Raw genomic sequence first — 27,751 nt, 5'->3', positions numbered from 1 at the left:
GTTTTTGTGTTTTAGCAGGATAAATTGCACACCACTTAGTCAGGATTGTGTCCATTCTTGAATATTTTATCATTTTAGGCCTCACACGAAATAAAAGGGATGTAGAATTACCACTGCAGTACTCACTTTGCATTATTTACAACCTCAGAGGCTGCAGCACTTCAGCATAATATTGGTAACATAAAGTCAGTGTTTGCCCTCAAGCTAGGCTTTCAGTTTCACAGTTTGCAGTGGAACACAATAAAAAAAGGTCTGTGAACTTCCCTTACACATCCCATCTCCTACCTCTCCTTCATAAAAGCTTTATGAGCAAAGAATCTGAACAGATGAAAACTCCACAGCACTCAGCAGAAGCAGGATCAGTAAATCTCTGTGCCCCTAGAGAACTACACATGGACTTGTTTCACCATCCTGCCCAGCTAATTCCCACCCCACCCTTCCTCCTACCTTGTTAAAGTCCTCTGAAGTTGCCCTCATTTCCTTCCAAGTCTTGTTCAAGAGCTGAATGCAGATACAGAAGAACTCCTCAAACGATCTGTCATGGGTGAAGAACATGGGGTGGAAATCGTTGCAGGTCTCACTCGCTAAAAAAAAAAAAAAAAAAACAAAACAAAGACAAGGAGGGTGAAGCAAAACATGGAGAGGCAGGAGCTTCAGAAAATAAACAGAAGATAACGTCAGCCACAATGTTCAGAAACCACTGTAACCAGGAGGAATCCCATTTCTGGTAGAAAAGGATGTCAAAATATTATCCTGAAAAAATCTACAGCCTCCAAGGCAATGAAGCACTGCACAAAGTGCTTGAGGAGACCAGCAACAAGAACAAGTGGAAGCAGCTACCTGTTTGCCTGAATAGTCTCTGAATGGTGCTCTGAATGGGTGCTCTGTTTGTGCCAAGTTTTGTTGTTCAGGACAGGAAGACACAGGGATGAAGCTCAAGTCTCCTCATCAAAACAACAGCCTTCCCCACTGCTAACAGCATCTACCATGCTGCCTGCTGAGAGCCCAACCCCATCAGTCACAGACCAGCACTGGAGCAATGTACACACTGAAATGTGGAGCTCTGCTGACACCGCAGATGATCTATCAGAGCTGTACATGGATATACCACAGAGGTAACCAGAGAACTCTGGACATGTAGAGAGGAAGGCAACTGATTCAATTTATTCTTTGAAAATAACTGGAAGCAAAAGAAATGGATCTTCTGTCACCTGCCCCTTACCTGAGATGGAAGAAAACAAAAAGCCCAATGACTAAACTTCCATTTCTTAATAAATATTTGCTTTAAGGGAATGAAATAAAAAGAATACTCTTAACAATGATCCCCAAACCAAAAAGTACAGTTTGGCAACACTGCTGTGGAGCTTCTTCAGCAAAAAATGGATTTGTTTTCCCCCACCCCCAAAAAAAACAAGGGCTGAAGCAATGCTGACCTCTAGGCATATCTGAACAACCTGTGAACAGAAGGGGCTTTAGACAAGGGCTGAAGAGGATCCCAAGTCCCTGCCATGACTTAAAGGATCACCTCAGTAGGTTGCATATTTATGTTTTTAGAAGACTAACAAAGTGGACTAAGCCTTTGTCCCAATTTGAGCCACGAGGACAGAAGGTATTTACCCCAAAGGAGTAAATAAAAACACCTGCACAGAATTGGAGCTTAAATATAAAAGCTATTTACAGAAATAAACAAAAGTACACAAGGTATCAAGGCACAAAAATATATATACAAATACTCAGAATCAGCTTTGCCCTCCCAAAGGGTGGCCTCCCCTATGCAGTAAAAATTAGACACCCACCAGCAAAAAACCTCCCCCATGCATCTACAATGAAAGCAAGAGCCAAGAGAGATAAATGTGGAAATGCTCTCCCTTAAACAGAGAGATACAGGAAAGGGTAATGGAATAACAAATGACAATGTCCTGTTCCTCCCTCTGGGAGGATTGTCCACTCCCTGAGTCTATCTAGTCCTTCTGCAGGAGTTTATCTCTGTGGTAGGACAGTTAGCCATTAACCTACAACAGCTTTTCTCCATCTGCCCAGTCCTCAGATCTCTCAGGTTCAGCTTTCACCTCTGTAAAGTGCTCCTCTGGACTTGGCCAGTTGTGGCTCTCCTATCTGTACAGCAACACCTACCTTCCCATACTTCAAACAGCCAGTGCCTTAGGCAAGCTTCCTCCTCTGCCAAACCAGCAGAATTATCAAGCACCAGGATAAATCACCCTTTTCCTGAGGCTGGATGACTACCTGACATCTGCTTTCTCTCAGAGGAACTGGAGAAATTAGAATTAAGACTCTGCAGGAGAATGTGAATGGCTCGGGCAGGCTGACTCCCTGCATCAGCTGCAAGCTCTGGGTCCTGGTAGCTCTTTTAGATGCAAACTCATCCTTTTAGTGTGTTTAGAGTCACCTCTGCTGCACCAGTAGCTCTGCCACAGGGACAGGAGATGTGCTTTGAATCCCTTGAATCCTCAATGGAAAAGGTTTCTGGTCTTTCCCACCATTGATAGTCCAATTGAAAAGCAAAGCTCTGGAGCTTAATTGCAAATCTGAAGCTCAATTTTGACATCAGGTTTGCATCAATTCCTTAGGTATGTAAGTGAGAGTGAGAGTGAGAGTTAATTTTGGAACACAGGTTTCACTCTAATCAACTAAACTCCATTTACTTCAAAGGATGTGCAGTCAAGAGGGAATTAGTCAAAGCAGAGACTTGTATTTATGAGGTACAATTCAGGCCCTTTAAAAGAATAAAATGCCTCAGGCATCATTTTCTGAGCACCTCCAGCTTCCATTCATTCCACTGGAGCTGCAAGAGCTCAGCACTTCTGATAACCAGACCATCAGCCTGTAATATTATCAGAGACACAACAGAACAGCTTCTCAGAGGGCACTTGTCTTTAAAACATGAAATACTATAATGATGAGAAGAAATAAAATAACCCCAGGCAGAAGAATGCAGTTGGTACCTCTGCTGTATAAATCACAGGGTGAAACGAGGCACTAACCCGGACAAACGCTGGCCCTTCTGATCCTCCTCACAGCCTGAGCTAAGCACTGCTCCTCCTCATAAAAACCAATAAATCACAATCAATGGAAAAGGCCAGGGATTCTCAGAAACTTGATCATCATTTCTAACTCATGCTTCTTAGGAGAATCAGCCCCAAACAGGATCTACTGCCTGGACTGTTCTGCGTGCAGAACCAGAGGTGCTACCTCCGCTCCCTACCTGCTTTCATAAGTAGGCAACATACTGTGTTTTATGCCTTTTCAGCTGAAAATCAGAGAGTAGAAATCACTGTTATTAATATAAATGGAGAAAGCCAGGCCTGTTGGAAAGCAGGATCGATGTCTTAAAGCACAAAACAAGTCCTAAGAAAAACTCAAAACCAACAGATAAACAGCTTCATCACAACTCCCACCACCATCCAGATACTATAAGGGGGTAAAAATAATCCAACTCAAAACCAACTGATAAACAGCTTCATCACAATTCCCACCAACATCCAGGTAGTATAAGAGGGGAAAAAAAAATCCAACTCAAAACCAACTGATAAACAGCTTCATCACAATTCCTACCAAGGTCCACAGTATAAGAGGGGGGAAAAAAAAATCCAACTCAAAACCAACCAATAAACAGCATCTTCACAATTCCCACTAACATCCAGATAGTATAAAGAGGGAGGAAAAAAAATTCCAACTCAAAACCAACCGATAAACAGCTTCATCACAATTCCCACCAACATCCAGACAGTATAAGAGGGAGGAACAAAAATCCAACTCAAAACCCACTGATAAACAGCTGCTTCATGATTCCCACCAACATCCACAGTGTAAGAGGGGGAAAAAAAATCCAACTCAACCAACGTATCAACAGCTTCATCACAATTCCCACCAACATTCAGACAGTATGCAGGGGGGGAATCCAACTCAAAACCAACCGTTTCACAATTTCCACCAGCATCCAGATAGTACTGGGGCGGAGGGGGGGAGGGAGGGGAAATCCATCCTTGACTTCAAAGACAGCTTTCTATGCCTCATAAATTCTATCCAAAATAATGATACAATTCAATGGAACAATCAGAAACTCAGCACATCAGTGGTGTTTCCACTATAGCGTATCTTGAGGCTGCCTGCAGCTCAGGTCATGTCTGTGCTCTTCTCAGAGTGTTTAAATAGCTAATGAAAGATGGACCTTTCTCCTGCTTTTGACAGGTAAGATGAAGGAGAAGGCAATGCTGTGTCCCAGTGCATTCAAGACCAGAGTAAGACAAGGCACAACCTGCTCTCCTGCCCCCAGTCAGCATCTCCAATATCAGAGCACTGTCTGTCTCTACAGAGTGGGCACATTTAAATGCTGCTCAGTTTTACTAATTAGAAACTTCTTGGATTTGTTTTGTCTGGTTGGTTTCCCCCCCCTCCTCCTCCTCATAGATTGCAATTTCACTAGTTCTAAACTGAAACAGAAGTCCAGCATTACAATAACCTGGAGACCTTTTACCTGCAAAATTCCTGCCTTCAAGCCCAGGGTTCTCCAACGTTCATTTTCACAAGCAGGGACTAAGCACATTTACAAGCACACATGGCTACAGAGCAGGGCCACAAATCATGATGACTGTTTAATAACACCATCAAGTTTTAATTACGCCTCTGTGAGATCACCTTCGAGAGGCAAGTCACAGATGTCTGGCCTCCATAAATCAGGGGAAGATCTTGTTGATTTTCCCTTTTTGGCACAAGTCTCAGTGGTGTAGATCAAAGTGCCACCTCTCAGGATTCAAGTAGTCCTTCAAGCTTCTCACTGATCTATAGCTGTGACTTTGAGGAAGAAGCTTAGTTGATTTCTCATCACAAATTGCACTGCCAAAAAAAAAAAAAAAAAAAGAGCTAATTTCTACCTGGGTGTTGATGTGGTTCCTTCAGTGTGCATTCGTAGTGTCAACCCAGCAAGCATCCCAGACTGTTTAAGAGGTAAAGAATCATGAAATCAGTCAGGGTTGGAAAGGACCACAAGGATCATCCAGTTCCAACCCCCCTGCTATGGGCAGGGACACCTCACACTAGATCAGCCTGGCCAGAGCCTCATCCAGCCTGACCTTAAACACCTCCAGGGATGGGGCCTGGAGATCTGGTATGTTACATTGGTCCTCCATGGATCAGTAAAAAAACAATAATAAGAAGAAAACAAATAGACAAATAGAGAAAGGAGAAAAAGGGTCAGAGCTTCATTTTCCCACTCCATTTCTAAATGCCTTTTCCCATGAGAAACAACATCACTGGGGCTGAATGTCTTTCAGCCGTGTCAAGAAAAGCTGGGTATTTGTGTATTTGCATAAGCTTGTCGGGGAAGGGCACAAAGTGCATGACGAGGTCTTAATGACTGTTTGACTTGAAGTACAGCAGGTATTTACATCTCCAAGTTGCTGTGGTGAACTGAATGCAGACAAGAGGCATTTCTGCATGCAAGACAGACTCCAAGAAAGGACAAGTGCACCAGAGCAGACACCAGGCTGGTGTGACACCTCACTCTCCAAACCAGTCTGAACAAAAGGCCACCAGTTCAACAGCAACCAGTCGATAGCTGGAACCCCTGACTCCATGTGGTGTGCCTCTAAAATTGTTCACAGATGTTGAACAGAAAGTAGTAAAAATGTAAATATGTTGTATATTTGTACATATCCATTGCATTTCATTGCAGATTATAGTTTTGCTTGTAAATACAGCATCCATTTGCTTCCAACTGAGCAGGTCTGGCAAAGTTAATGTTGGGGGGGCAATTTTCAACCCACCATACTCTCTTTCCCCCACCTGCTAAGGTAGGCTATGTAGAGATATTTATACCTAGTTTTCACTTAGAATGGGAAAACCAAACCAAACCTTTTTCTTTTTTTATCTTTTATCTTAGAATTCCTTTTGTGCAACTCTTGGAAGCACCATGGACACAGCCTTTTTCTCCTTGCAAAGCTACAACAGCAGACAAAGACAAAGTAATACACATTTCTAGGCAAGGCACTGCCCTTGAGCTTAAGAACCCTCTGCTTTCTTTGTGACCCTGCTAAACTGCTATGTTGATACTAGATAATTTATCTCCCTTGTCATATCTTTAGAATCATAGAATGGTGTGGAATGGACTTCCAAAGGTCCAGCCCCCTGCAGTCAGCAGGGACATCCTCCACTAGATCAGGTTGCTCAGAGCCTTGTTGAGCCTCATCTTGAATATCTCCAGGGATGGGGTCTCAACCACCTCCCTGAGCAACCTGTTCCAGTGTTCCACCACCCTTATGGTGCAGAATTTGTTCCTAACATCCAATCTAAATCTGCTCTTCTTTAATTTCAAACCATTGCCCCTTGTCCTATCCCTACAGTCCTTTGCCAGCAGTCTCTCTCCATCCTTCTTCCAGCCCCCTTCAGGTACTGGAAGGTCACTATTAGGTCTCCCTCGAGCCTTCTCTTCTCCAGGCTGAATGTGAGCTACTCAAAAGTAGAAAATTCATAGAATGGTTTAAATTGGAAGGGACTAAGTCTCCTTGTTCTAAAAGTCTGCCCTCTTATTTATAGAATCAAAGAATGGTTTGGTTTGGAAGGGACCTTAAAGATCATCCAGTTCCAACCTCCTGTTGCAGGCAGGGACATCTTCCACCAACCCAGGTTGCTCAAGGCCTCATCCAATCTGTCCTTGAACACCTTCAGGGACAGGGCATCCACAACCTTCTTGGGCAATTTGTTCCAGTGGCTCACCACCTTCACTGTAAAGAATTTCTCCCTCATCTCCAGTCTAAATCTCCCCTTTTCCAGCTTCAATCCATCACCCCTTGTCCTCTCACTCCAAGTCCTCACCAAAAGTTCCTCCCCAGCATTGCTGTAGCCCCCTTCAGGTACTGGAAGGTGTGGCCATTCTCACCTACTTTGTGAAGTTCTGGAATGAAAGAAATGAAAATGCTTATACTGGTGTGACAGCAAAATAATGAATAGCTGTATCTATCCTGAAAAGGAATGGTTGAAACTGGGAGCTGCCCAAACCATTATGTTCAAAATCCATTCAGGATGCTATGGTGGGACAAGTTGAGCCAGAACATCTCTTGCCCCGAAAGGGACAAAAGAATGACATACGCAAACGGATTGGAGAGTGATGGAAAGTTTAAATGGAAAAGCGATTGGTGAAACTACAGAAAAACTACAAACTACAAAGCATAGTGAAAAAGAACATCCTAAAGCATACAAAACCCCTCACAGAATTCCCAAAAGCTTCCCAATCCTCCCTTCCTCCCACCTGAGGGTCTACCCAATCCCCCAGGGCTCTTTCTTCCCCCTCCCACTGCTAGGCAAGTCTCAGGCTGGCCAGGTCTGAGACTGCCCCCCCCCTCCATTCTCCTCCTGGCATTAGGCCTAGACAGGCCTAAGAGGCCTGAGATACCCCCCCGGCATTACCCGATAAGAGAGGACATCTCCCATGGGAGCAGAGAGGGAAGAAAGAGGAAGAGAATGACTCTGCAGATGGCCTTATAGGGTGCAGGATTTATGGGTAGAAATACGCCGTTTCCTGTGTCCACCCTATTGGCGGGCACCCAGGACACCAGAGGTGTGTCTCATGCAGCAGTGGCAGGGGGCACGCAGCCCAAACTGCCACATCTCACCCCATTCTATGATTTAAACAGTCATCATCCTGTAAACTAAGGCTTGGACCCATGAAATTAGGAATGCACACAGAAGACTATTTACCAGTCACAAATGAGCCACCTCCACCCATGGATGTCAGCCCTGTATACAATTGGTCTACAAAACACAGCCAGCAGAGATTTGATTAAGTAGGTAATAAACAAAAGTGATAACATTGCTGAGTATTCTTGAACGTTTCAAAAGCAGGCAGACAGCTTAAATCAAAGCACTCAGTCAGATATCTAAAGATGGTCACCTGCAGTCAATGCTGTCACACACAAAGGGACAGACAGACACCTGTGGGGAGGAATAAGCCTGTGTGCTGGGGGTGGTATTCACAGATCCTGTGGACACCGAAACTCATCAGGAAAAGCATCCTGAAACTGCATCAGCACAATCTTGAGAGGAAAGATGCAGTGATGCAGAGCCCTGGGAAACTGATTTGCAAAGTACCATGCAGAGGAGGGTTCAAAACCATCCCCCTACCCAAAAGGAACCTGGGATCCACATGATCCAATCCTCAGAGAGATCTGTGTTTTCTGTTACTGAGCTGCTGCTTAACTCTGGGTGATTCATTTATCCCCTCTGCTGCTTTCCCCCAGTTTCACAGACTGGAGAGGATAACATCTGATCAGAGAGGAGGCAGGTGGAAAGCTCCATTGCCTTTTCTGAAGTGCAGCATGATCCATAAATGAAGGGTGCAATATGGGCCTTGGAAATAGCATCTCCACTTGGCATGGCTCCTTCTGGAGGGTGGCCAATTGTTATTTGCCAGTCACAGGAGACAAAGAGCAACTAATTCTCACTAGCTCTTGGGAGAAACAGCAATGCAATTTCTGCTTCTCCCTGAAGATGCAATACAGGAAAAAATAACTACTGCCATGACCATTTTTATATACACAATCAAGAATTCTCTTACATGGAGCACCTAAGAAAATGTGGACCTAATACTGCAGAAATACAGCAATTACCAAGTTCTGTACACCACTGATCCCTGTACTCTGCTGGCAATAATTCTCTAGAGAACCTTTGCCTACCTTTCTGGCACGCAACAGGGGAAAAAGTATGATCTAAGGAAAGGAAAGTCACTGGCAATGGCAGAGCAGTAATGAAGTAGTAATACTGCTGCCAATAGTGTCATTTGATTTCCGAGGGAAGGAACACAGTGCAGTTTAGAAGGTTCAGCTGGTGTTAGAACTAAAGCCACTCACCCTTTTTGCTTTGAGAGACTAAGATACAAGCAACTAAGCTTCAAGACACAGCAAAATAATGCAATAAAAAAAGCTAAGCTGCATTTGTTAAATTCCAGATCTAGGTGAATTATGTGAGGGTTGTTGTTTGCCTGCTTTGAAAGAAAAAGGGGATAAAGCAGCACATTGTACCACACTGAACCATGTAAGATGAGCCACTGCTTTCCCCAGGGGTGTAAAGAAAGGTAGGTGACATTTCCAGAACACCTAAATCACCCTCAATGCATGGCTGGAAGAGACTTCAACAACTTGTTTTGCCTTTAGTGGGAATAGAAATAACATGAAATAGCTAAAATGCATGAATGCCACCAATTCAAACTCTTCACAAAGACACGAGGTAAGAGCATTGCTCCGAACCAATGAGACTTCTCATTAGGGGAGCTATAGAGAGAAACTGGAAAGAAAGTACACATCAAAGGCTTCCTACATTCTGCAGGCTTTCTTCTTCCAAGGCTGAGAATCAATTTCAGCATTCAATGAAATACAAGGATTGCACCAAGCCTCAAGCCTGACGAGACAGGCAGGGCTAGGGTGTTTATGACACTTGCAGCCATAAGTTCTTCACTGAGTTCACCAAATCTGCTCCAAAGTTGGCTGCTGCTGTGTCAGAAACTCATCTCCCCTCTGCATGAGATCATAATAAAGAAGTCACTGTTTTAAAATCTGCCTCTCTCACTGTCCCACATAAAAGTGGTGGAAGAAGAACCCTGACTACTGCAGCACAAGTCAATAAAGCCCTGCACTCATCATTACCAACAGATCCAGCAGTGGAGAGGCGGCCACCTAAGCTACATCCAGAAGGAGGTAGGTGAAGAAAATATCTGGACAGACTCACCCTGCCACATCCAGAGCTGATGGTGAGCTTGAAGAAACCAATGAAGCCAGTCCTGTTCACACAAGCAGGCTGAAGAAACCAATGAAGCCAGTCCTGTTCACACAAGCAGGCTGACTTTGTAGAGATAAATCCTTCTGGAACTCTCAGTAAATACAAAGACTTAGCTGCACCTCTCCTGCTTATGACAGACCTGATGACCAGACAGTGTGGTTCAGAAATGCAAACAGAAAGTCGAAGTACAAAGAGAAGAGAGGACTAGAAAGGCTCTTACATGGAACAACAAAACAAGAAAAGATTACCATGAGTCAGTATGCTGCCAATAAGGGTTCCCCACCTCCTTCAAAAGCAGTCCGGCTTTTTGTGATGAAACAGGTGCCAGCTATGAATAACTAACTCTGAACTGCCTCTATAATGTGTCACGGCACGTGGTCGAGCAAACAGGAAAGTACTCAGCTTCCCTCTTCACTCCTCCACTACTCCCAGTATTTGATAAAAGCAATGACCAATAGCAAAAAGAAAATGAAGTTTTAAAAGCTGAAGCATACATGATGAAGTATCATTTTCAGAGGTAGGGGAGCACTTCATTTGAATTAGTCATGCACTTCTAGGAGAAAACTCCTGGAGAGTGGAAATGGTATGAAAAAAAAAACAAGGTCTTGTACTTGTCATAAAATAAAAAGACATAGATCTGCAAGGACAGATCTGCAGTTATGCTCCAGAATATTGACAGTATCCCTGAACAAGAAAACAATCACAGAATCATTTAGGTGGGAAAAGACCTTTAAGAGCATCAGAATGCTAAATGATTAACATGATAAATTTGCTTAGGGACTGGCAAGTCTTTTTACTCATTTCTAGTAAACACAGACTAAGAAGGAATTTCACACACACGAAGCAGAAGCTTGTTTAGAAAGTAAACAAACTATGCAAAACCTTCTTACAAATGAAAACACTCCTGCTCTGTCAGGTGCCTTGGCAAGGCACACAAGGCAGGGATTGCTACAGGAAATCTTAAAAAAACAAAACACAACAAAACTACACACAAAAAAACCCCCAAAGCCATTTCTGACAATTTCTAAGCCCACAGTGTCTGTCTACTTGAAGTCTGACACAGATAGTGGCACTGACAGGTGGCCAGCTGAGCTCAGACCCACCAAGGGAAACACCTTATCACATCTGCTACACATTGATACCCTCCTCCCTTCCCTGATGCATCCTAAGCCCACAGAGAAACCAGCCTCAGCCATACCTCCAGACACCCCAGGCAGAGTGGCAGTGGGGGAGGCAGATATTCTCAGCACTTCTAAAGAGCAGCAGAAAGGCAGCCACGCTGTGCCAACACTCCTTTGAGCCCTCCAACACCCATCGGCAAAGTTTGTTGCTAAATGCTACACTCTGGAAGGCTTTCCCTTAACTGTTGCAGCATTGCAGACCCAGAGCACTGAGAGCTGGAGCCAGAGGTCCCCTGGTGCAGAAGTGTGTCCACTTGCTCTGCTTTTGCATCTGCATCTCCTTGAAGATCTCTCTACAATGAGCAGTACACTGAGAAACTGCCTCTCATGGCAGGATTCCTGACTTTTCACCTCTTATCTTACTGCTCATTGCTTCTCCTCTTGAAAGGTTTCTTGCTAAAAAGCACACTCCTGCCTCACACTACCCATTCTCTTTATTAGTAGAACTAAATACTAGCAGTCTATGTAACATAGACTGCATTCCAGCTCCTGCCTCTCCAAAGACCTTCTGAGAGATGCTTCATTCACAATATACTCTGCTTACCCTTTGAAATACAGACCATACTGTTTTGATTCACAAGAGTGGAGCTGTCACTTAAAATTAATTCTGCTTTAAATAGGCTGGCTAGGGCTCTGTGATGGTTTGAAACTGTCTTTTTAATTTTTCCTTGCAAAGTTCAGAACAGAGAAAGTGAAAGAATGTAAATAAGTCACTATTGGGTGTAAGAAAGCAAAATAACGATTGTTCTAAACACTTCCATTGGATAGATAGAAATGTTTAAGAACTATTACCCAAAACAAAGTAGGCACTCTGCACATTCTGCGTTCGGCAGTGGGGGCAGTTGCTGGGCTGTCTGGCTGCTGTTTCTTCTTCTCTTCTGGCTGAAGATAACACGTACTGACCTTGGCAGCTAAGTTAACAACTTTCTGCTTAACTAACTGTGCTTCTCTGTCCAGGGGGGTCTGGGGGGGAAGCTCCTGGGAGAGAGAGGCCCCTTTGGGAGGGTCCCCTTGGGGGGAAGCAAAGGGAGATCGGTTGTGCTTTTTCTGTTGATTGTATATATTTGTGAATGTCGTGAATTTTGTATATTTGTACATATTCATTGCATTTCATTGTAGATTTTAGACTCTGCTTGTAAATACAGCTTTTCGTTTGCTTCCAGACTGAGCTAGCCTGGTTATTGTCGGTGGGGGGGGAATTTCAGCTCACACCGACACACTTTTTATTTTTGGCGCCCAACGTGGGGCTCGATTGCTTGTTTGATTTATTTCTGCTCAGATTAGGAAGCAAAATGAAGCTGTTTTGGATTTTGAGTAATTTTATTTCCTCTGTTATCAGTGTGATTGTCTACAGATGGGCTGTTTCCTGCATGATAGACAAGATTGTGAGATATGTGGCATATAAGTCATTTCTTTGGGTTAAGAACAAGTTACTGAATGTTGGTGAATTCTGTTATGGTCTTATTGGGCTAAGAAGCTATGGTAACTCAACTATGGATCTGCTAGCAGACACATATGAGTTTGTTACTCCTCTTACAACTACAGAGGGTCCTTGGAACCAGTGGTACCCTAGATATCTTGTACTAGCCTTAATCTTAAATTTGTTGCTTCTTGGAATAATCATATGGCTACTGATAGCACTGTATCAAGAAAGACATAAGGCTACTTGCTCTTCCAACTCTGCTGTGAATGTGAAAACCAAGCCAGTAAATTTGGTGGCCACTGTAACCAGAAAGCGTAAAGGAGATGCAGATGCTGCAGGAGATGGTGCAGATGGAGATGAGGGTCCTTCTACTCAGGGTCCCTCTCTTAAGAAAGATCCTTCTGATGAGGAAGAGAGGGTTAGCCTTAAAACTCTGGTAGACCTCTTGAGACCCCACATGGATGATGGAGATGTAGGTCAGGATGTAGACCCTAGTAGATTAGCAACTGCTGGTAGTGCCTCTGAACTCAAAGAAATTCAACGGAGGATTAAAATAGGATTATGGGGACAGCGACCTCAGGATGATGATGATGATGAGGATGACATACAGTCAGCTAATGCACCCAGACAGGAAATTAGACATGTGAGGAAGGATTACATCAGAGGAGATAATGAGCCAGTCCTGTCTTGGCTAGCCAGGTGTTTTGATATGGGAGCCCCAGCATTGGTGGTAGGCGACAAGTCGGCCTCTCAGTTGGGGATGCTCTCAAAGGATACAGGCATAGACAGGCACCTAGGCAAGTGCATTGGTAAAGTTTCTCTGTGGGCACGCCTCCTACTGGCAGTCTCGCTGAGGTACCCCAGCAGAGATGATTTACCATGGAACCCTAAGCCTTGGACCACAATAGCTGAGGGAATCAAGCGTCTGAGAGAGTTTGCTGTGAGAGAAGTAATGTATGGAGATCATAAGACTCTGAATCCTGATGAAATTCCTGTTGGAACAGGCCTTGCCAAAAAGCTCATTAAGCTTGCTCCTCCTAATTATGCTACTATTCTGGCAAGCAGGATTGTGGCAAGAAATTATGGTGGAGCACCTCCTACTGTTGGCCATTTCACTGACCAAATGAGGCAGTTGGAGGATAGTCTCGCACGTACTTCTTTGGTTTCAGCCATTGAAACTTTGTCTGGAGAAATGAAGAATTGCATGAAAGAGCTGAAGGAGGAACTTAAAACCTCCATATCCAACTTGATGAAGGGGGATGATTCTAATTCCTCTTCCTCCAGATGGATACAAGTTTCAGCTGTTAGGAACAGACATGCTCCAAGGAGGCCATTCCAGAATAGGTCAAACCAAAACAGACAGCAGAGGCAATCACGTGGCAGTATCTGGATAACTCTGCGTGATCAGTTTGGTGAGAACATGAACAGATGGGATGGTCAACCAACTTCTGATCTTTTCAAGAGGTTACGGGAGCTGCAGAGGGGCAGATCCCGAGGTAGCAATACCAGGAGGGTAGCTGTCGCTTCCTCAGTTTCCCAGAACAACTCTGATAGCTCCAACAGTGATCCTAATTCTGGTGCTGGACATTGTGCCAGCTGTACATGTGGAGGTAATCCCCACCATTAGGGGTGCCCTGCCTTCCGCCAGGGGGAGGTAAGGGATAATGGAGATAACAGAATCTATTGGGATGTGTACATCCAGTGGCCTGGCACTTCAAAATTTCAGAAGTACAGGGCCTTGGTTGACACAGGAGCTCAGTGCACCATAATACCATCAAATTATCAAGGGGGAGAATCTATAACTATTCAGGGAGTCACTGGTGGATCTCAAGAGTTGTTTAAGATAGAGGTTGATATAAGTTTAACTGGGAAGCAGTGGAAGAAACATACTATTGTAACAGGTCCTAATGCACCTTGTATTTTGGGAATTGACTTTCTGAGAGAAGGGCGTTTTAAAGACCCTAAGGGTTACAAATGGGCTTTTGGAATAGCAACTGTAGAAATTGATGGAGGAAAATTGAAGTTGTCCATTAGACCTGAGCTTTCAGATGAATCTGCAGTTGTGGGACAACATGAGATAGAGGATGTAAAGCTGCCGGTTGCTTCTCAAACTGTGCATCACAGACAATACAGAACCAACCGTGACTCTTTGGTGCCCATTCAAAACTTGATTCGTCAGTTGGAGAGTCAGAAGGTCATCAGCAAAACTCATTCACCTTTCAACAGTCCAATCTGGCCTGTGCGAAAGCAGAATGGAGAGTGGCGTCTGACAGTTGATTTCCGTGCCTTGAATGAAGTAACTCCACCCATGAGTGCAGCTGTACCAGACATGATGGAACTCCAATATGAGCTGGAATCCAAGCAGGCCAAATGGTATGCTACCATAGACATTGCTAATGCTTTCTTCTCTATTCCCATAGCAGAGGAATGCAGGCCTCAGTTTGCTTTCACCTGGAGAGGCATTCAGTACACATTCAATCGTTTGCCCCAGGGGTGGATTCACAGTTCAACCATCTGCCATGCAGTGATCCATGATGCTCTGGAGAAAGATGGAGCTCCAGAACACATTCAGTTCATCGATGACATCATCGTCTGGGGTGAGACTGCTGAAGAAGTCTTCGAGAAAGGTAATAAAATCATTGACATTCTCTTGCAAGCTGGTTTTGCTATCAAGCGAGACAAGGTGAAAGGACCTGCCAGAGAAATCCAGTTTCTGGGAGTGCGGTGGCAAGATGGTCGCCGTCACATCCCAATGGATGTGATAAACAGAGTCTCCACCATGGCAAATCCCATCAACAAGAAAGAAACTCTCCGTTTCTTAGGCATAGTGGGATTTTGGAGACTGCACATTCCTGGATACAGTCAGACTGTGAAACCTCTATATGATGTGACTCGAAAAAGAAACAGTTTCCAATGGGGTCCTGAGCAACAAGCAGCCTTTGACCAGATCAAGCGAGAGGTAGTCCAAGCGATGGGTCTGGGACCTGTCCGAACTGGTCCAGACATTAAGAACATTCTGTACACGGCCGCGAGTGACAATGGTCCAACCTGGTGCTTATGGCAAAGAGCTCCAGGGGAGACACGAGGACGTCCTCTTGGTTTCTGGGGTCGTGGCTACAGAGGCTCAGAGGCAAACTACACTCCAACAGAGAAAGAGATTTTAGCTGCTTATGAAGGAGTGAAAGCTGCTTCTGAAGTGATCGGAACTGAGTCACAACTTCTTCTAGCTCCTAGATTGCCAGTTCTGAATTGGATGTTCAAAGGCAAAGGTTCTTCACCACATCATGCAACAGATGCTACCTGGTCTAAGTGGATGGCTCTGATAACACAGAGAGCTCGAATGGGAAATCTCGAAAGGCCTGGTTTGGTGGAGGTGATCACAAACTGGCCAGAAGGCACAAGCTGTGCAAAACCTCCAGAGGAGAGAGTAGCTCGTGCAGAGGAAGCTCCTCCTTACAGTGATCTGTCTGATGATGAAAAGAGATATGCTTTGTTCACAGACGGTTCCTGTCGTCTTGTTGGGAACAAGCGGAGATGGAAATCTGCAGTGTGGAGCCCAACGCGCAGAGTTGCAGAAGCGAGAGATGGAGAAGGAGAATCCAGTCAATTCGCAGAGGTAAAAGCTGTCCAGCTAGCTCTTAACATAGCTGAACGTGAGAGATGGCCAAAGCTTTATCTCTACACCGACTCGTGGATGGTAGCCAATGCCTTGTGGGGTTGGCTGAAAGACTGGAAGAAGAATGGCTGGCAGAGGAAAGGAAAGCCAATCTGGGCTGCAGATCTGTGGCAAGACATTGCTGCTCGCATTGAGAGAATCCCAGTGAAAGTGAGACACATCGATGCTCACATTCCTAAGAGCAAAGCTACTGAGGAACAACACCACAACCATCAGGCAGATCTAGCTGCAAGAGTTTCCCAGGTGGACACAAACTCTGATCCTGATCTTGACTGGAAACACCGAGGTGAGCTGTTCTTAGCTCGGTGGGCCCATGACTCGTCAGGACATCAAGGCAGAGATGCAACCTACCGATGGGCTCGTGACAGATCCATTGACATTTCCCTGGATGCTATCACACAAGTCATCCATGACTGTGACATTTGTGCTGCTATTAAGCAGGCAAAGCGGATCAAGCCCTTGTGGTACGGTGACCGATGGTCCAAGTACAAGTATGGTGAAGCCTGGCAGATTGACTACATCACTCTACCTCGTTCTCGATCTGGTAAGCAGTATGTGCTGACTATGGTAGAGGCAAGCACTGGATGGCTGGAAACTTATCCAGTTCCTCATGCAACTGCACGTAACACCATTCTTGGCCTGGAGAGACAAATCCTGTGGAGACATGGAACTCCAGAGAGGATTGAGTCAGACAATGGAACTCATTTCAAGAACAATCTTGTAAAAAACTGGGCCAAAGAGCACAGCATCGAGTGGATATTCCACATTCCCTACTATGCACCAGCTGCAGGGAAGATCGAACGCTACAACGGTTTGCTGAAAACCACTCTCAAAGCCATGGGGGGTGGATCTTTGAAAAACTGGGAGAAACATTTAGCACAAGCAACCTGGTTGGTGAATAGTAGAGGTTCAGTGAATCGAGCTGGACCTGCCCAATCAGATTTGTTGCGAAAGGAAGAAGGTGATAGAGTTCCTGTTATCAGAGAAAAGAATCTGTTAGGCAAAACTGTTTGGGTATTTTCTCCTTCAGGAGAGGCCAAACCTGTCCGAGGGGTGGTTTCTGCTGAAGGTCCTGGTCACACCTATTGGGTGATGCAAGAAAATGGTGAAATTCAGTGTATTCCACAAAGAAATCTAACTTTGGCTGAGAGAGGTTAAATTCAGAGTGTTGCGCAGATACAGCATCGCGCCCAAGAGGAGAGTTCATGAGATCTACGGTGCACGAACCCTGAGAGCCCTGAGTCACCTGAGAGTCCCTGTTCCTTTCTTCGCTCCATCTGCGAGGAAACAAGCTGTTTGCTGTTTTTCCTGTGATTTGACTCTTTTGAATCATCTACATCTGAAATAGCCGGAATGGACTATGGTCTTTATTCACCTATTGTTGTAGATATTATTTTAGATTAGATAAATAATAGTAGCAGCCAATGGAATTGTTTAGAAGGGGTGGACTGTGATGGTTTGAAACTGTCTTTTTAATTTTTCCTTGCAAAGTTCAGAACAGAGAAAGTGAAAGAATGTAAATAAGTCACTATTGGGTGTAAGAAAGCAAAATAACGATTGTTCTAAACACTTCCATTGGATAGATAGAAATGTTTAAGAACTATTACCCAAAACAAAGTAGGCACTCTGCACATTCTGCGTTTGGCAGTGGGGGCAGTTGCTGGGCTGTCTGGCTGCTGTTTCTTCTTCTCTTCTGGCTGAAGATAACACGTACTGACCTTGGCAGCTAAGTTAACAACTTTCTGCTTAACTAACTGTGCTTCTCTGTCCAGGGGGGTCTGGGGGGGAAGCTCCTGGGAGAGAGAGGCCCCTTTGGGAGGGTCCCCTTGGGGGGAAGCAAAGGGAGATCGGTTGTGCTTTTTCTGTTGATTGTATATATTTGTGAATGTCGTGAATTTTGTATATTTGTACATATTCATTGCATTTCATTGTAGATTTTAGACTCTGCTTGTAAATACAGCTTTTCGTTTGCTTCCAGACTGAGCTAGCCTGGTTATTGTCGGTGGGGGGGGAATTTCAGCTCACACCGACACAGGCTCCATCTGTAAGCAAAACTCAAAGGGGCCTATGAAAGCCTGAAGGAAAACCACTTCTAACCTGACATTAACCCTCGCTACCTAAGCAGCTCTCATTTCCCCTTACTTCATCCTCTTTACTATCAAATATTGAAAACTATAATGCAAAGGAATGATGCAATCATTGTGCAAGACAACATGAAGAAAAAAAAATGATGTTGTAGGTTTATTATTTTTGATCTTAAAGCTAAGCAACAGCAAGAGCACTGCAAGAAAGAAAACCACAAATGAGCACATGGAAAAGCCAACAAAGCAGCAGTCAACCCAGGGAGGAAAAGAATCCTTTTTCTTGGTACTAAGTCATTCCCCTATTAGAAAAATAAAATAAAGAAGGTTTCAACTGGATTATCCATATAGAGCTGGCACAAACCAGCCACAAATCCTCTGTACTTACCATTAGAGGCCAGGAGATGCCTCCTTTGGTGCACTTTTTTTGTCAGGCTGCTCCTTCAATACTTCCCTAGTGGAGTATGAGGCAGGCTGGCTGCCCAATAACTCTGCCTACTCACTAAGGCTTAGCTTTCCAAGGGCAAAAGCTGGGAGAACAAATGACCATTTACCTAGAAAATTATTAACACAGCTAAACCTAGGCTGCCTCCCGTGCCAGCACAGAAAAGACAACACAACAAATGCACTCTCGATTCAAGCACTTCCTTCCATACCATCTCAGGTATACTCAAAATGCCAAACAAGGTAACAGACACAGGTCAAGAGGACATCAGTATGAATTTAACAATAAAACAAAATCATCCCACTGTCAAATAAAATAAATAAAATCATCCCATCAGCCTGTGAGCCAAGTTATTTGCTTCAAAGTACATTTTAAAATTAATTCATGCTCTACCATCCTAGGGCATCTGCATCGAATATTAACAGATACACTAAATTACAACCCCAAAACTTGTGGTTTATCACCTAGTTTAGGGGTAAGTGAAGTAGTGCAGGTAATGCTTGGTGTAAAAATCCCTTGAGGGTAAATGAAGCAGAGAAGTGGGAGACTGAGAGAAAAGGAGGCAGGGAAAACACATCAAGACTTGCAGAAGGCACCTCTCTGCAAATTACCAGAATCAGGACAAGAAGGAGGAAATTTGGTCTAAACTATAATGCCTCTGGTGTTAATAACTACACAGTATTCCCTGGTAGCTTGTTCCACTACTTATACAATCTCCAGCTTTGTTGTTGTCATTGCCTTTTCATATTTTTTTTCTCTTTTGTGTTGTAAAATCTATTATTTCTTTTGTCCTTGTTGGCTACAAGGATTGAATAATGCAATATTTACATCATGCCTTGAGGTTCCTCAAGACAGTTACATCTTTTCCATCACTCTATTCCACCCTGACCATGAGTAATTGTCTTAATTTTCCCCTGGAAGTCTTATTTTCCCCAAGTGCACTATCACTTGCTCTGGAAATATGTCTGTATGCAGAACAGCGACATACAGAGATGAAAATGATGATTTACCAGGGCTAACAAAAATAAGAACAAAAAGAAAAGAAAATGAAAAAAAACAAGGTAAAAATTCTTCAGATGAAATTTATCTGTTGGACTGTGGCTGCATTTGAAAAAGGAGCTAAAGTGATCTGCTTTGAAATTTTTTCCTATTGCTCCCGTTGCAGACATTTAGCAATTTCAAAGCAGGAAAAATAAAAGTCAGAAAGTCATCTCAGATAAGACCCCTCCTTGCTTCTCCATTTCACTTTAAAATTAGGTCTTGAAATTTAGGGTTATTGCTTGGCTGGTGTTTTACAAAGCATTATCCCAGACACATCTCAAGAGACACTGCCTGTGAGTGAAGTGGACTCACCCTGCTTTTATTAGAATAAAGACAACCTAAACAATCTAAGTTCATCTGAAAAACATACCCACATGTGCTCAGAAAGTATGCTTCACATAATCACAGAATTATTGAGGCTGGAAAAGACCTCTGAGATCATCCAGTCCAGCCTATGACCCACCACCACCACATCAGCTAAACCCTGCCACCAAGTGCCACATTCAAACTTTCCTTAAAGCTTCCAGTGATGGCAACTCCCCAACCTCCCTGGGCAGTCCATCCCAGTGTCTAATTCCCCTTTCCATCAGGAAGTGCTTCCTAATATCCAACCTAACCCTCCCCTGGCACAGCTTCAGGCCATGGTGCCTGGCTGAGCACCCCTCAGGCCCACACTGGGTGGCCACAGGTCTCACTCCTATCATGCCCCCAGATGATGCTTTTCGTGTTCCAAGATGCACACAGCCACAGTTCCTTTGTGCTTTCAAAAAGGCTTCAAAGGAGGATTAGGTTCTCACAGCTACTGACACGAAGGTAGCCCAGCTAGGGGCCAAAATTGCTTCCATACAAAATCTGCAAGAGAATCTGCTTTCTATTAAACATCCTCTCTTTGAAACTGTGCTCCTTCCTTCATCCTAAAGGGCACTTCCATCTCATCAAGTCCTTGCCCCATGTCCTACACATGGCCTTGCAAGTGAGGCAGACTTTTCATACATTTTTCATGTGAGGAGAATATGAAAGCAAACCTAAGGCTTACACTAAAAAAAAACAAGCCAAAACAAAACAGAGAGGGGAGGAAAAAGTGAAAATAGTTGTCAGGGATGTTCTCAATAGCAGACAAAGCTTCAGAACAAATGGTGAAAGGAAGTAAGCAAAAAACCATACTGAGATGGCTAAAGACTGGAATAAATATTGCTCAGGCTTACCAAGATGAGACCAAGTCTGATTCATCTAATCTTCTTTGACAAAATAAGTATTGTTTCCCATGGGTGAAATGTGGTGGACTTCATCTGTACAGCAGGCAGATTAGTTCTCCTGCATCTGACTCAAGAAAAATATTTTGCTGTAACACTGTGTGCCAGACAGAAAAATCAGTAATTCATCTGGAGAAAATGGGATTTGATACACAAATCAGTGAGGTGGGGGAGAGGCTGGCCACTCATGGAACTTCTGAAAAGAAAAAGTGGAGCTATCAAGAGAAGAGCAGCACTACTGGATTTTCTCAGAAGGCAGACTGGATTTTCACTAAATACTGTGGCACAGAATCTAGGAGTACCTCCACAAAATTTGCTGGAGCCTGAAGCTGATGGCAGTGCTGATGACATAAAGGAAGGACTTGGAGATCCAGAGAAATGAGAATGGTGTAAACATGTTACTGTCAGTAACATTTACTGACAGTAAACAGGGTGAGTGATAAAAAGGATTTCTGCTGTAATTTAAGACTCACCAGGTAAAGCAAAACCCCAAAACAAACAAACCAACAGAGAAAAAGACTCTGTATACAGAGCCATCACTGTGACAAAACTCCCAAGAAAAGCAACAGTAATCTCAAATCACAGTCAGTGAGAAATGTACAGCAAGGATAATGAAGTATAGCAATGACAACACAAGGCACCAAATGTTCTGGTCACCCACAAGCAAGACATGGGGACTGACATGAAAACAAAGTGCAAAGAAGGGCAGGCTCCTGGGAATGGCACTGGAATGAATTGAAATGATTATGCTGAAATACTTGGTGGAAGAGGGAAGAAATGGATTGGACTGGATGATCTTGGAGGTCTCTTCCAACCTGGTTCATTCTGATTCTATGAAATTGAAAGAGGAGAGCCCTTAAAGAAAGTGTTGGAACAAAGATAAACAGGCTTACAATAACTCTGAATAAATTCCACCTGGAAATTAAAAGGTTTCTAGCCCTCACACACATGAAAAGAGAATTAATTAGTGTAAGGATGCAGTTCGATAAATCCCTGAATGGGACTATAGGATGTGGCTTCCTAGTTCTGACCCCTCATTTTCAGTCCTGCAACAGTGCTGCTTTCTGCTTTTCCATCATGAAGCCTAGGCCAGCTACCCTCTGGAGGCTGGTTATGATGGGACTGCTGCATGCATTTTTTTCTATCTTAATTAAACTAATGCTGTTTTGGTGAAAGTACAGTAAGAAAGTTTGCTGATCATAAAGGTACACATGAAAAGTGCAAACCTTTCAAGAAAATTACTCATTCTGTGCAACAACAGAAATCCTTTTTACTTTCAACTCTGCCATTCTTTACTGGGAACAAAACTGCACTAATGATGGTGTCCCATAGCCAGGGTCAGCATCAGAGAACTCAGGCATAAGTCAAAATATTTCACCAATCATTCTGACATGGCTGTCTTAAGGAAATGAGAATTGCTTACACTTAGAAATATACCAAGTGAGAAAATCAACTCAGGAATATGCCCTGCCCTCCTAACAGCCTTTCCAACAGTTTCTTAACTATGACACATACCACATTGTTAGCTTTTTCTCCTCTCCCATTTCAACTCCTTCCCTCCTATCCTCATCTTTGAAACTCCCAATATGTGAAGATATCTTATTTTCAGATATCTTTGTTGTGCTCTCAGCAGAAGTGGCTGGAATTTCAAGTAAACATTACAATACCCTTTAATCTCCTGCAAAAAAAATCCCCAAACCAAACCAAAGCCAACACAAAGCCTACACCTCCTCTGCAATGCCACTGCTGTAAAGATGGACCAAAAGTAACACTGCCTTCAGTAAGTGTTGTTTATCAGCTATGGATCAGGATACACTAACAGGGACTGAACTGATTCAAGCTCTTTTTGCTAAGAATCATAAGGCATAACTCAGTTTCCTCAAGTTCACAACAGGGTTAATATTTTCTTTCTTCCTCAGAGTGATCATTTTGATGCTCTAACATTAGAGGCTCACAGGATGTTAGGGGTTGGAAACGGTCTTCTGGAGATCTTCCAGTCCAACCCCCCTGCCAGAGCAGGACCAGAGAATCCAGCACAGGTCACACAGGAACACATCCAGACAGGGCTGGAAAGTCTCCAGAGAAGGAGACTCCACAACCTCTCTGGGCAGCCTGTTCCAGTGCTCTGGGACCCTCGCAGTGAAGATGCATCACTTATCATGATAAATCTGCCATTATGCTTGGAACAACCTTGCCATGGGCACCCATAATTCACTTCAGCCTGGACAGGAGGAGGAACACTCAACTCTTCAAACAAGCAAGCTCTCCATTGCTCCAGCAAGATGGTGTCAAAGTCAACTCCATCTTAGACTACCCCAATAGAAAAAAAACCCAGGCTCTAGAACTGAGGCACAAAAGTGGGTTTTATTATTAAATAGATTACTGAGAATTACTGAATACATGACTGAGATTTTCCTATTAAAGAGATTATCTCTCTGATAAATCACCACAGAAAGTCTTAATAGTCACCTCATTTAAATACCAGATTTTGAAAGTCAGTGCTTCCTATTTCAAAGGAAAGCTCTCAGTTACATAAACGAAGGGACATGGGAACTGCAGCCACGCAACACATGATGATGATGTTGCCATACCTCGTGCTGAATCTTCAATAATTCAATAAATCTTCTTCTTTAATTGCTTCATTCTTTGTGTTGTGCACATACTGTTCACTGCCTAAAACCTTCACCTCCCCCCGATGAACAATGTTGCTGTTGAGGGTCTCCAATTGCCCTAAAACTCCAGGCAGCTGAAGCTGGGAGTTACCCAAGTTTCACCTTATGGGAAGTAACCTTAGAAAGCCAGAAAAAAAAAAATTGTTTTTTTAACAGAGCATAAAACCTACCAACTTAATCTGAACATTTCCAGAACAGCTAAGAGGTAAGCAAACTAACTCTGCTCCAGAGGCAGAACTAAGCAGAGCAGTCCTACACATGTCTTTGTGATAAATCTTCTCTTTTATTACACACCCACATCTCCATGAGAAGTATTTTAGCTATGATAGGTTTATTGGTGAGGGAAAAAGAAGGACTATTTCTATCACAAGAGAAGTTTATTTATGGTTTTGAAATAGCCTCTAGGGTCTTTTTTATTATGAATGGTTCTGATCCTCATTTTGCATGTCGTGGCAGAGATGTTCTATTAGTATCCTGCAGATTGGAACACTTTGCTGATAACAATGAGCCAGACATTAATGGCTCAAGCTTCACCACTCTGACACAAAATAATGAATGTGTGTGTACTTATGCACACCTTTCCCTCTCATGCCTGACTTCTCAGAGTGCTGTCTTCCAACTTGCACTGCAGAGGAACAGCTGTGGGACAATTGTATTACACAGAACCCAAGAATGTTAAGGGTTGGAAGGTATCTCCATCTAGTCCAAGCCCCCTACCAAAGCAGGATCACCCAGGGCTATCCACACAGGAATGCATCCAGGTGGGTTTTGAAAGTCTCCAGAGAAGAAGACTCCACCACCTCTCTGGGCAGCCTGCTTCAGGGCTCACCATACAGAAGTGTCTCCTCGTGCTGAGGTGGAACCTCCTGTGTTCTGGCTTGTACCTGTTGTTCCTTGTCCTATCACTGGGCACCACCAGAAAGAGCCTGGCACCTTCATCCTGACACCCACCCCTCACGTATTTATAGACATTGATCAGATCCCCTCTCAGCCTTCTTTTCTCCAGAGGGTGGTGGAACACTGGAACAGGTAGCCCAGGGAGGTGGTTGCGGTCCCATCCCTGGAGACACTCAAGGTCAGGCTCAACAAGGCTCTGAGCAACCTGATCTAGTGGAGGATGTCCCTAATGACTGCAGAGAGGGTTGGACTGGATGAGCTTTGGAGGTCCCTTTCAACCCAAACCATTCTGTGAAAGTCAGCAGTCTTGGAGTTGTTTCTATGGGCTGTCAAAGAGGAGCTGGTAAATGCAACACCACCACCAAAAACCCAGAACCAAACACAGCCCAACTGTATTTTTTTTTTACTGCAGAAAACAACTTCTCCAAGACTCTGAGGGCTTTCTTCACCCACAAGAATTGTACTTTTCTGCTTGCTGATACTCTCACAGTTCATGCCACCTCCTATCCTACACCTTTAGTAAAGCAGTGTCTCTTCACTCTGAAAAGGTTATTTTTAACATGGAGAGGGCAGAGAGAGCTCCCACTCTGCTAGGTAAAACCAGAGACGATTTGATATCAGAGATGAGATGATGTGCTCAATGAGCTATCAAAACACATCCTGCAGAGCTGGGAGTCCCCAGTCTGTACATGCTATTTTTAAGATTTCATCATGTGCTTCAAAGACAATAAAACAAAGGTATTTTAACATAATAAAAAACTGGCTGATGCTCTGCATTGGTTAATTGCAAGCATGGAAGAATGCATCTGAGTGTATTGCAGGGTCTTCCCTGGTTTAGCATCAGCAGGCTGTCCTGTTGTAGAAAGACAGGAAGGCAGAGCATGCTTGGGTTTCCTGCAGACATCAGACACAGCCAGAAACAACAATAAGCTGACTGCAATCTCTGTTGAGACCACAGAAGACCTTTATATGGAAATTCAGATGGAAAACTGGATTTTGCACCATTAAATAGACCTGGCTCCTGCATAATTCTATCTCAGAAACAAACACTGAAACAAAGCCTCAGGCGGGAAAATAGTCCTTACATTTTCCAGGACTCTATGGCACCTCTTTTCCCAAGTCTGCAAAACAAACCCCTGCAGTTTATGTGGCATTTCTTTTCTTTCTGTAATATATAAGACAACACAAACATTTCATATACCATTGTTTAAAAGAGACCACATGCTACCAGCCGAGACACAGATGCTTTCCAATACCTGAAGGGATCCTACAGGAAGGCTGTAGAGGGACCTTTCACAAGGATCTCCAGCAATAGGACAAGGGAGAATGGTTTGAAGGTGAGGGAGAGTAGGTTTAGACTGGATCTTAGGATCCAGTCATCAGACTCTCACCACCCTTCAGCACAAGGGTGGTAAAACTCTGCAATAGGCTATCAGGGAGGCTGCGGCTGCCTCCTCCCTGAGGGGTTTTCAAAGCCAGGTTGGATGAGATCTTGAGCAGCTGAGTCTAGTGAAGAGGCATCCCTGCCCACAGTGGGGAGGGCTGGAGCAGATGATCTGAGTTCCCTTCCATCCTAAGCCATTCTGTGAAGTTGCTTTTAAAGTATTCATGTATTTTTTCAGAAATGCATTAAATTTTTCTTTTCTAGAACCTTGGGATGTACCCTGAATCTTATTTTCTTGCTGATACACATTAGTATTTGATTTGCTCAAGCCCTCATGGCAAAAAAGAGAGAAGGATCAATTCATTAAAATGCATAGAAGTTGCCCAGAATCCTAAATAAATTACTAGCATACCACTCAAGCCTTCCATATTTGTATTCCCACTACCCACCAACCTCAACAATTCAATTGCTGACTTGATTTTCATTTCTCCTAAGCAGACAATTAAAGCTGCCACATAATTTGGGAGCAACTCTAAGATGTCTGTGCTGATTCATTCGAACAAGGCCGAGAAAGACACAAACCCTTTCTTAAATAAATGTTTGAGAGTAGCAATAGTTATTTGGCAAAAGGTTAACACACAAAAACACTTATCAAAAGCAGGCTGCACAGGTCCCTGCTTCCCTGGCAGAAGTCCAAGCAAAGAACTCCACAGTTAAGGAAGGCAGAAGTTCAGTCAACTCATTTCCTCGTCTTGCACACCGATTGCGTTCACCTCTCAGCTGCTCTTTCCGATCCTGCTGAGGTGCAGTTGTTCAGACTGAGGCATCCAGGTTTCTGTATTACTCCCCCAACGCTGTGTAGGAAACAGGCTGTGCCTTCACACTCCACACTGGCTACAGCCACACACTCCTCCCTCCACTTCTGTTTGTGTGCAAACGGGGATAGGCTCTGACATGATGCATTCTGTAGAGCGAGCAGACTCATGCTGTGGGCAAGGTGCCACGTTTTAGCAGCTCCAGGGGATATGGGGGAAGTAAGGAAGGATCACATCCCAATGTCCATATGCTTAAACAAGCATTTTCCTTCCAGCCACCGTGATTTTCTCCTAAGCCTGCACTTAAGGCACCACGGTGCCATTCGGACAGTGCTGGAGTCCCAAAAGTGAGGCACTGACTGCAGAAGTCATAGAATCATAGAATGCTCTGGCTTGGAAGAGGCCTTTTAAGGTCATCTTGTCTATTTAAGGTCATCTGCAGTGAGCAGGAACATCTTCAACTAGATGAGGTTGCTCAGAGCCCTGTCCAACATGACCTGAAATGCTTCCAGGGATGGAGCTCCTACTACCTCTCTGGGCAACCTGAGCCAGCATTTCACCATCCTTGGTACAAAACATGTCTTCCTTACATCTAATCCAATTCTCCCCTCTTTCAGTTTAAACCCATCAACCTTTTTCACCTGTTGAAAAGCTTGTCCCCATCTTGCTTACATGCCCCCTTTAACTACTGAAAGACTGTAATAAGGTCTCCCCAGAGCCATCTCTTCTGCAGGCTGAACAACCCCAACTCAGAGACCACCTGTTGCTGCTCTACACAGAAGTATTTCAGACCCCACACATCTTCCTACATCAGCCAGAAAGCAGTGCTCCTGAGTTTGTGGCTGGAAAGAGGCTGTACAGGACTGCTGAACTCTACATCATTTTCCCTGCCTATGATGTCTATGCTGCACTGATTCCTTTGCCATTACAGGGACAAGATTGCCCTGAGCACCCTTTCCTGTCTACCCATTTCAGGCCGTGATGAAGACAATGCTCAGTGGGTCTGCTGTGCATCACTCACCAGGCACACTAACAAGTGGTAGAAGCTAGATTGTCATGGTTTATGCTGACTTTTGTTTTAAGAGGGATTTCATTTT

The 27,751-nt window shown here is 43.9% G+C and overlaps 1 protein-coding gene across 2 annotated transcripts in view; it reads right to left on the bottom strand.

The window, feature by feature from the left end:
* Positions 1 to 27,751, bottom strand: part of ELMO1 (engulfment and cell motility 1) — a 294,722-nt gene that overhangs the window by 121,456 nt on the left and 145,515 nt on the right. For both annotated transcript variants that reach the window (XM_054385177.1, XM_054385176.1), the window contains exon 15: positions 448 to 584. In XM_054385177.1, the coding sequence (XP_054241152.1) occupies positions 448 to 584 (137 nt within the window). The remainder of the gene's footprint in view (positions 1 to 447; positions 585 to 27,751) is intronic.

This window comes from Indicator indicator, chromosome 11 (assembly GCF_027791375.1).
Source record: "Indicator indicator isolate 239-I01 chromosome 11, UM_Iind_1.1, whole genome shotgun sequence".
NCBI lineage: Eukaryota > Metazoa > Chordata > Aves > Piciformes > Indicatoridae > Indicator > Indicator indicator.
This window is presented reverse-complemented; position numbering and strand designations above follow the sequence as displayed.